This window comes from Triticum dicoccoides, chromosome 6A (genome assembly GCF_002162155.2).
Source record: "Triticum dicoccoides isolate Atlit2015 ecotype Zavitan chromosome 6A, WEW_v2.0, whole genome shotgun sequence".
Lineage (NCBI taxonomy): Eukaryota > Viridiplantae > Streptophyta > Magnoliopsida > Poales > Poaceae > Triticum > Triticum dicoccoides.
Window position 1 is genome coordinate 590,530,137 of NC_041390.1, and position 10,504 is coordinate 590,540,640.

General features: G+C 48.8%; 1 protein-coding gene across 1 annotated transcript; it reads left to right on the forward strand.

Moving 5' to 3' along the window:
* The first annotated feature begins 218 nt into the window (after positions 1 to 218).
* Positions 219 to 1,103, forward strand: LOC119314381 (pathogenesis-related protein PR-1-like). The gene has a single exon (XM_037589102.1). It carries the CDS (start codon positions 340 to 342, stop codon positions 892 to 894), a length of 555 nt encoding a protein of 184 aa, XP_037444999.1. The 5' UTR covers positions 219 to 339; the 3' UTR covers positions 895 to 1,103.
* Positions 1,104 to 10,504: the final 9,401 nt, after the last annotated feature.

Here is a 10,504-nt window from a genome sequence, read left to right on the forward strand (position 1 = left end):
TCGTTCGTTCTCGTCATGGTCTGGCAGTCGGAGGATCGGTCCCTGGATACGTACAACCCCATATAACGTCCAACTTCGCGCCAGAAATCACGCAACAGACGTAGGCGCAGATTGATTAGCGCGTGGACTTTATCTTGTCCAAATCCTTCCATGGCATGCCACTCGACATGGACGCCACTCCTTCGCTCCAGCAACTACGCCTGCCCACCATGAAACTCTCCCGCGCCAAGCTCGCATGAATAAATACCACACGCAGCAAACCACCCGTCACGGCGCAGCACCGGCACGCACGTTGGTCATCCACGAGCTAGCACCTGGTCTACCAAAAGCTCGACCGAAATGCCGCCTCCTCGCCGCGGGGCCGCCGCCCTCCTCGTCCTCGCGGCCGTCATCCTCCTCGCCGCGGGCGGAGCCGACGCAGCGCGGGGCCATCGGAAGGCCGGCGGCGGCATCAGCCAGCAGGCGTGGCGGTTCCTGGCGTCCCACAACGCGGCGCGCCGCGCGGTGGGCGTGCGCGCGCTGGCGTGGGACGGCGGGCTGGAGCGGTACGCGCGCGACTACGCGAGGGCGCGCGCGCGCGCCGGGTGCGCGCTCGTGCACTCGCACGGGCGGTACGGGGAGAACCTGTTCCGCGGCAGCGGCGCCGGCGGCGGGGGCGGGTGGACGCCCGAGGCCGTGGTGGAGGCGTGGGTGGTGAAGGAGCGGGCCATGTACGACGCCCGGTACAACGCCTGCCGCGGCGCCCGGGGCGCGTGCGGGCACTACACGCAGATCGTGTGGCGGAAGACCACCAGGGTCGGCTGCGCCACGGCGATCTGCGCCGGCGGCCGCGGCACCTTCGCGGTCTGCGCGTACGACCCGCCCGGCAACTACGCCGGCGTCAGGCCGTACTAGGCGAGGGCCGTGGAGGGACACCGGACACGTTCGTGAGGGAGACGGTGGCGCGCACGCCGCTGTGCGTGCGTGCATGATCGGAGTGACGGCGGGGCTTGTGTGAGTTGAATTTGTTTACGTGGATCGTATGGTTGGTTCCAGTGATTTGTATGCTGTTTGATTCGTTATTCGTTAATTTGCTTGGTGAAATGGAGGAAATAAGGTGATTTTTCATTCTGTTACAATTATTACTTTTGTTGCTGCCAAACTCGAAGAAACACGACGAGCGACGTGCCTTTCGTGACTCAGGAGAATTGGCACGAAGATTTGTTCTTTAAGCATCTCCAACAGCCGCGTTATATTGTTGGAATTTTGCTAGTAGGCCTTTGGCCCAAAGCCCAACTAAAATTCTGAAATTATCTTGGCTCATTCATGCACACATGTGAGTGGAGTGAGTGAGGCTAAAGTTTAGTCCCATCCTGAAAGTTGGGAGAGAGTTGCACCTCTTTATAATGTGAGTTCTTCTACCACTTGTATGAGCATGAGAAGAGAAGACCTACACGCGCTCGCCTCGCCACGCCACGCCTCGTCACGACGCGCCGCGGGTTGCGGGATTGAGCCGAGCCGAGGACAGAGCTATGCACGTTGTCTATATTTTTGCTGCCCGGGAAAATTAATGAGTCATTAATTAATAATTAACGGACGCGTTAATTACTGAACCGTTTCCGATTCTTTTGGATCGTGACGACTCGGACGTGGGGTTTATTCCCACGACCTACCCGGCCCGCACTATATAGTCAGGCAGATGTCTACCCTAGCCGCCGCCGCTTCGTATGGTTTCTCACCACCGTTCCAGATCATTGCGCCGCCAAGCAAGTCTTCTCAATCCCTCCTTTCGACGTGCACCAGAAAAAGGGACAGCAGGCCTCCGGAACCCCGCCTCTCTTGATCCTGTACGGGAGAGGGGCGATCAGGTTTTTGGGGAGCGCACTCGCGCGACTGCTGGCAGCGACGACTTCGCGAACGACGACTTCTTCCCCGACCTCGGCAACCTCGTCCTCGACGACATGGGTGACAACGTCAACGCTGGCGGTGTTGCTCCTGCTGCACCGTATGTGATTCTATTCTTCCTGTTCGAGATCGTGGTAGAATTCATATTTCTAGTATGTGCCCTAGATGTGATCCGTTCATCTGCTATGATAGTTCACATGATTAGTTTAATCTCTGTTGCTGTAGTCATGATTTATCTTCTGTTTATTCGGATTAAATCTCGTAGTAATTTGCTCACATTTCCAACAATCCAAAAACCTAATTATAGGCAATTTACTCCGAGTGGTTTTGCTGCGCATCCGAAGCCGCCTGCCTTTAAGGGGGCGCAATATAAAAGGTGGCGCACGAGAGCAGTCTACTGGTTTCAGACCATGGGCTGCTATGACGCGACCAAGGGCAAGCCTGAGGGCGATCTTAATCCAGCACAGCTGGAAGCTTTTGAGAAGATCGATACCCTCTTTAAAGGCGCTCTTCTGAGTGTTCTTGATGACTCAATTGTAGATTCGTATATGTTGTTTGACAATGGCAAGGACATGTGGGCTGCGCTCGACGCCAAGTTTTGTGCCTCGGACGCCGGCAGCGAGTTGTACGTCATGGAGCAATTCTATGACTACAAGATGACTGATGAGCGCGCTGTTGTACAGCAGGCTCATGAGACACAGTCGCTCGCAAAAGAACTTGAGTACTTCAAGTGTGTGTTGCCGGACAAATTTGTTGCCGGGGGCGTCATTGCCAAGCTTCCACCTTCGTGGAACAATTTTGCTACTTCCCTGAAACACAAGAGACATGAGTTTTCCGTTGTGGATCTCATTGGTACTCTTGATGTTGAAGAGAAGGCGAGAGCAAAGGACACACGTGCTCGAGTTGCTGAGGGAGGTTCTAGTGCCCACATGGTACAGAAGAAGAACTTCCATCCCAACAAGTTCAAAAACAACAAGAACAAAACTCAGGGCAAAGGCAAGTTTGATACAAAGAACAAGCCATCACATTCTACCAACTTCAAGAAGAATTCTCATCAGAAGGGGAAGGGACTTTGCCATGTCTGCGGTGATCCTAATCACTGGGCTTCGAAGTGTCCTAACCGCTTTGAGGAGCGCGAACATGAGAAGAGCGGCAAGTCCGCTAATGTCATCATCGGTGATACTGATATGAAGGAATCAGGGTACGTATTTTTCCTACCATCCTTTCAGTATTTCAATCCCCTGATTGGTTAATTGACACCGGTGCCAATGTACATGTTTGTGCTGACGCCTCCATGTTTTCTTCTTACCAGGCCACTGGGACTTCTCCCGTGCTGATGGGAAACGTGTCACATGCCATCGTTCGAGGTGTTGGTACGGTCGATCTGAAGTTTACTTCGGGGAAGACCGTGCGTCTGAAGAACGTTCATCATGTGTCGTTCATCAATAAAAATCTCGTTAGCGGTTCCCGTTTATGTGGAGATGGTTTTAAGTTGGTTTTTGAATCTAATAAATTTGTAATTTCTAAGTGTGGACAATTTGTTGGAAAAGGCTATGAGTGCGGAGGCTTGTTCCGCCTATCTTTGTCAGATATTTGCACTAAAGTTATTAATAATGTTTGCCACAATAATGAGTCTGATATTTGGCATTCACGACTTTGTCATATTAACTTTGGATGCATGACGCGGCTAGCCAATATGAATTTAATTCCGAAAATCTCTCCTGTCAAGGGCTCTAAGTGCCAAGTATGTGTGCAAGCTAAACAACCTCACAAGTCCTATAAGACTGCAGAGGCAAGAGACTTGGCGCCACTAGAGCTTATACATTCTGATCTTTGTGAGATGAATGACGTGTTGACAAAAGGTGGAAAGAGATACTTCATGACGTTGATTGATGACTCCACTAGATATTGTTATGTGTATCTTCTGAAATCAAAAGATGAGGCTTTGACTTTCTTTAAAAACTATAAAGCTGAGGCAGAGAACCAACTTGATCGAAAAATTAAACGACTTAGATCCGATCGTGGTGGAGAGTATTTTTCCAATGAATTTGATCTATTTTGTGCGGAACATGGTATAATCCATGAGAGGATGCCTCCCTACTCACCCCAGTCAAATGGGGTAGCCGAAAGAAAGAACCGAACTCTAACTGATATGGTTAACACCATGTTAGACACTTCGGGTCTATCCAAGATATGGTGGGGGAGGCGCTAATGACTGTGTGTCATGTCCTAAACCGGGTTCCCACAAAGCATAAGACCATGACTCCATTTGAGGAATGAGAAAGGAAAAGGTTGAAACTCTCTTACCTACGTGCTTGGGGTTGTTTAGCGAAAGTCAATATACCAATTCCCAAGAAGCGCAAGCTTAGACCAAAAACCGTGGATTGTGTTCTTCTGGGCTATGTTTTTCATAGCATCGGCTATAGATTTTTGATAATAAAATCTGAGGTGTCCGACATGCATGTTGGTACGATTATGGAGTCAAATGATGCAACTTTCTTTGAGGACATATTTCCTATGAAGGATATGTCGAGTTCATCAAATCAGGAGATACCTACTCCATCTAGTGAGGAATTCACTGTAATTCCTGAACCCACCATTGCGATGGAACACGTTGAGAATCTTGTTGAGGGTGACAATGGAACTCCTGTGAGGAGTAAGAGACATAGGACTGCAAAGTCCTTCAGTGATGATATCATTGTGTACCTCGTGGATGACACACCCAGGACTATTTCAGAAGCCTGTGCATCTCCTGATGCTGACTACTGGAAGGAAGTTGTATGTAGCGAGATGGATTCCATCTTAGCTAACGGTACCTGGGAGATCACTGACCATCCTTATGGGTGCAAACCTGTAGGATGTAAGTGGGTGTTCAAGAAGAAGTTTAGACCTAATGGTACGATTGAAAAGTATAAGGCACGACTTGTGGCCAAGGGTTATACCCAGAAAGAAGGTGAAGACTTCTTTGATACTTACTCACCCGTGGCTAGACTGACCACAATTCGGGTGCTACTATCACTGGCTGCCTCACATGGTCTTCTCTTTCATCAAATGGACGTTAAGACAGCTTTTCTCAATGGAGAGTTGAAGGAGGAAATTTACATGGATCAGCCAGATGGTTTTGTAGTACCTGGTCAGGAAGGAAAGGTGTGCAAGTTATTAAAGTCTTTATATGGCCTTAAACAAGCTCCTAAGGAGTGGCATGAGAAGTTCAAAAGAACATTAACTGCTGTCGGCTTTGTAGTAAACGATGGTGACAAGTGCGTGTACTATCGCTTTGGTGGGGGCGAAGGAGTTATTCTTTGTCTGTATGTCGATGACATATTGATATTTGGAACCAAACTTGATTTAATCAAGGAGGTTAAGGATTTCTTATCTCGCTGTTTTGAGATGAAGGATCTAGGAGTAGCTGATGTTATCTTAAACATCAAGCTGTTGAGAGATGAGAATGGTGGGATCACACTTCTTCAGTCTCACTATGTGGAAAAGGTCTTGAGTCGTTTTGGGTATAGCGACTGCACACCTTCTCCAACTCCATATGATGCTAGTGTGTTGCTTCGAAAGAATCGACAGATTGCTAAAGATCAACTGAGGTATTCTCAGATTATTGGTTCGCTTATGTATTTGGCGAGTGCCACGAGGCCTGACATCTCTTTTGCTGTGAGCAAGCTGAGTCGGTTTGTGTCAAAACCGGGAGATGATCATTGGCATGCGCTTGAGAGAGTTATGCGCTATTTGATAGGCACCGCGAGCTATGGGATTCACTACACCGGGTATCCAAGGGTACTGGAGGGTTATAGTGACTCAAACTGGATTTCTGATACTGATGAGATAAAGGCCACAAGTGGTTATGTTTTTACACTTGATGGTGGCGCTGTTTTCTGGAAGTCTTGCAAGCAGACCATCTTAACGAGGTCAACTATGGAAGCAGAACTCACAGCATTGGACACTGCCACTGTTGAAGCAGAGTGGCTTCGTGAACTCTTGATGGACTTACTTATGGTTGAAAAACCAATACCCCCTATCTTGATGAACTGTGATAATCAAACTGTGATCGTCAAGATAAACAGTTTGAAGGACAATATGAAGTCCTCAAGACATGTGAAGAGGAGACTAAAATCTGTCAGAAAATTGAGGAACTCCGGAGTTATTATGTTGGATTATATCCAGACTTCGAAAAACTTGGCAGATCACTTCACAAAGGGTCTATCACGTAATGTGATAGATAATGCATCGATGGAGATGGGTTTGAGACCCACCGCATGAGTTGTCCATAGTGGTAACCCACTCTATGTGATCGGAGATCCCGTGAAGTAGAAGCGGGAGACAAGCTGTTGGTCAGCTGGGAGGAGAGTATCCCTATATTAACTATCTCACTCCGTGAAGATACAATACTCTCCTGATCTGCATGGCAGGTTGATACTTATCTTAATGTGTTTCAAGTGGCTTATTCGGGTAAGCAGAGATGTTGTCCTGCAGAACATCTTCTGAGGAACACACCTATATGAATTTGACTGTTAACGTCGCAGTTTGTGAGAATTGGGTGTTCTCTAATAAATTCATGAAAAGGCTCTGGAGTATGACGTATACGCTCCACCCGCGGGGAAGCCTTGCGGCAGCCAAGTATCGGTCAAGAATTTGTGTGAAACTAGTCTCGCAGAAAACTTGTAGTTCAAGGCATAGTCCGCTATTCAAGTTGTGATCTAGTGTAATATAAATCTCTAAGTGGAAGTTCAACTTCACAGTCTCCACTAAGCACCGATATATAAACAATATTTTGGAACTAAATGATGAGATGTGCCAATGAGACTTTGTGGGGGATTGTTGGAATTTTGCTAGTAGGTCTTTGGCCCAAAGCCCAACTAAAATTCTGAAATTCTCTTGGCCCATTCATGCACACATGTGAGGGCAGTGAGTGAGGCTAAAGTTTAGTCCCACCCCGGAAGTTGAGAGAGAGTTGCACCTCTTTATAAGGTGAGCTCTTCTACCACTTGTATGAGCATGAGAAGAGAAGACCTACACGCGCGCTCCTCCTCCTCGCTCGCCTCGCCACGCCACGCCTCGCCTCGCCTCGTCACGACGCGCCGCGCCACGGGATTGAGCCGAGCCGAAGACAGAGCTATGCACATTGTCTATATCTTTGCTGCTCGAGAAAATTAACGAGTCATTAATTAATAATTAACGGACGCGTTAATTACTGAACCGTTTCCGATTCTTTTGGATCGTGACGACTCGGACGTGTGGTTTATTCCCACGACCTATCCGGCCCGCACTATATAGTCAGGCAGACGTCTATCCTAGCCGCCGCCGCTTCGTATGGTTTCTCACCACCGTTCCAGATCATTGCGCCGCCAAGCAAGTCTTCTTCATCCCTCCTTTCGGCGTGCACCGGGAGAAGGGACAGCAGGCCTCCGGAACCCCGCCTCTCGTGATCCTGTACGAGAGAGGGGCGATCAGGTTTTTGGGGAGCGCACTCGCGCGACTGCTGGCAGCGACGACTTCGCGAACGACGACTTCTTCCCCGACCTCGGCAACCTCGTCCTCGACGACATGGGTGACAACGTCAACACCGGCGGTGTTGCTCCCGCTGCACCGTATGTGATTCTACCCTTCCTGTTCGAGATCGTGGTAGAATTCATATTTCTAGTATGTGCCCTAGATGTGATCTGTTCATCTGCTATGCTAGTTCACATGATTAGTTTAATCTATGTTGTTATAGCCATGATTTATCTTCTGTTTATTCGGATTAAATCTCGTAGTAATTTGCTCATATTTCCAACATATATAAGGGTCGCGCTGAAAATTTTGGATTTTCAAGACGCATGCAACTGTTTCGGGAGCTCCAGCGAAGACGCAATAACTACACGCGCGGTTAAAAACGCCATCGCGCACCGTTTATTTGTTGCGCCCGCTCTCACGCGTTGCGTACTCGAGCGTCCGCCCTTCGTGGCTTAGGAGACTCGGCATGAAGATTTGTTTTGTGTGTTGAATTTCTTTACATGGATCTTTAGGTGATCCAGTGATCCACTGGTTTGTGTACTGCTTGATTCGTTATTACTGTAGTTAATTTGCTTGGTGAATGGAGGACATTGGCCGATTTTAATTTTATTACGGCATCTCAACGCGAATCCGTAAACCTTCTGCAACCATTTGGACTGCGCTTTCCGGACCACGGAAGCCATCAAACACCGACCGACCTGTATTGATCCACGTGGTGGTCTGGACGCGATTTCTTCAGTAAATTAGAGACAAAAGTGTGGGAAGTTTGTGGGAGTCCGGACACCCAAACACATGACTCCGACAACCCCGGCCCACCAAATCCCCCTTTCCGGTCCCATTTCCTTTCACTTCGCCCTTCTCACCCTTACTTTGCGTCCGCACCTCCACTTTTGCCACTGCTATTGTTCGTTTCCGGCCGCCACAAAAGCATTACCGGACGTCCGGAACCAGCACCGACGCGCCCGCTCGTCGTTCCGACGGAGCTTTCAACCCTGGAACCCTTTGTACCCAGGTGCAATTCGCCCCCTGTCAATGACCTTCATGGCGGACACCATGCCCAGCAGGTGTTCGGTCGAATATCATTGAGCTTAATTTCAAATGTTATGTCTTTTCTAGAGTACGAAGGGATGATGAACTACTCGACCATGGAGGATGAGTTGTTGTGTGATGCGTGGCTGGCCGTATCCATGGATTTCGTAGGCAGGAACAAAGGGGGCCCTTCTGGAAGCAAGTGCATGGAAAGTTTCACGCACAAAAACACATTGCACCCTACGACATGTACATCATTCAACCACGCAACGTGAGGTTATTTCGTATCGTTGGCATGCTATCCAGACCGGCGTCGTCGAATTTTGCAACGTGATTCGTCGGCTCGAGGCAAAGTGGCCATTGCACGCGACAGAAGACGAGATCGTAAGTTTTACTTTCTCTTGTTCAACTTGTTGGTTGATTCATTCACTCAATGTTGGTCTACACATTATATGTAGCCCACACACGCCGTCGTGATGTACCACAAGTCAGCAGGACAATCATTTACGTGCACACACACTGCTGGATGAAGCTGAAGAAGAAGTATGTGTGGGAAGACATGATCCGTCCCTGAAAAACTTGTTGGACATCTGTGATCTAGTCGAATTTGAGACCCATTTATAGTAGACTTAATTTGCATGCCATGAGTGAATCAATTGTGCTATTTTCTATCCAAAATTTGATGAATATCGGTCGGCTTAAATAAATTTTATCTGGTTAGTTAAAATACGGTTTGAAATGTATGCGGCTAGCGTTAGATGGCTATCTTCTGCATTGATGTCCATGGACTGGTCCTTCCATTTCACGGACGAATGCCGAAGATTTTTTACAGGTTGCCGCTGCAGATGCCCTTAGTGATTGGCCGGTCGATGAAAACGGAGAGATATACCTGGCACAGCGGCGACGTTATTTTGAAGCAACCGTGGGAGCTCTGCCAATTCATTATGGCGGCCGACGTTGTTTTGGGTCTTCTGTGTACATGGCATGGCATGGCAGCTCAATCGCCGAATCAACGTAGTCTTTCGGCACAAGGGTTGGTTATATTTCATTGAAACTTACATGGGAATGAGTAATTTTTAGTGGAGTCTATGCATAGAGTTTTGATTCGGTCTGACATGTCAATTGATGATAACAAGAAGATTTAAAAGATAAAGATACCTCTTAAGATAAAATATTTACATGGTATTTTTGTCGCGAAGTCATTGTTACTAAAAATAACATTATTAAGAGGAATTGGCATGAAAGTACTCAATGTGTCTTTTGCCTGCATGATGAGAGAATAAAACATTTGCTCTTCCAATGTAAATTGGCTCGTACTATATGGTCAGTCATCCAAATAGCTTATGACATGTATCCTCTTTGTAATGTCGCTAATATATTTTGCAACTTGCTACATGGGACTGATCACATGTGTAGAGCATCTCTAGCAGATCCTTCATATCGCGGACCCTTATAGTGTGTTTACAGTTCACAAAAAACGTGTTTTGCGAGCTGGCGAGGGTTGCGGACAAACAGACCCCGCATAGAGGAACTGCAAAACAGAATAAACCACATGTTTTACGGGCTAGCACGGTCTTTAGCCGAACACATCCTCGCCGCCTCTTTCGGTTCCGATCCTCGGGCTCCTTCACGGCGAGTACCACCACCACCATCTGTTGCCGATGGCTCTTGAGTAGTGACTCTACATCCGAGTCGTCAGATGAGGACGGATCCTCGAGCAAAAATTCCTCGCAAGGGCTCAGATCCATCTACAAATCGCACCCCCAAGCTCGCATGAATGGAAATTCATCTAGAAATCGTTGGCTGAGTGGAACTAGAAGGGGCAGAAAAGGACTCACCGGCAGCGGTTGATCTGGGGTGGCGGCGAACCGGGGGCGGCTCGGCTCGGCAAATCCGGGGCGGCGGCGACTCAGCGGCGGTCGATCCGGGGCGGCGGCGACCTAGAGGCGGCTCGGCTCGGCGGATCCGGGGCGCCGGTGAAGCGGCACGATGGACCCGGGTCTGGAGCGGCCCGGCAGCGTGATTCCGTCAGCGGATATGGCTGGAATCGGAGGCGGCGGGCGGGAGGCGACGGTGCCGGGTGGCTGCGGGA

Bases quoted from the DNA above. Each gene is read 5' to 3' on its own strand.
- LOC119314381 (XM_037589102.1), top strand. From the start codon at position 340: ATGCCGCCTCCTCGCCGCGGGGCCGCCGCCCTCCTCGTCCTCGCGGCC.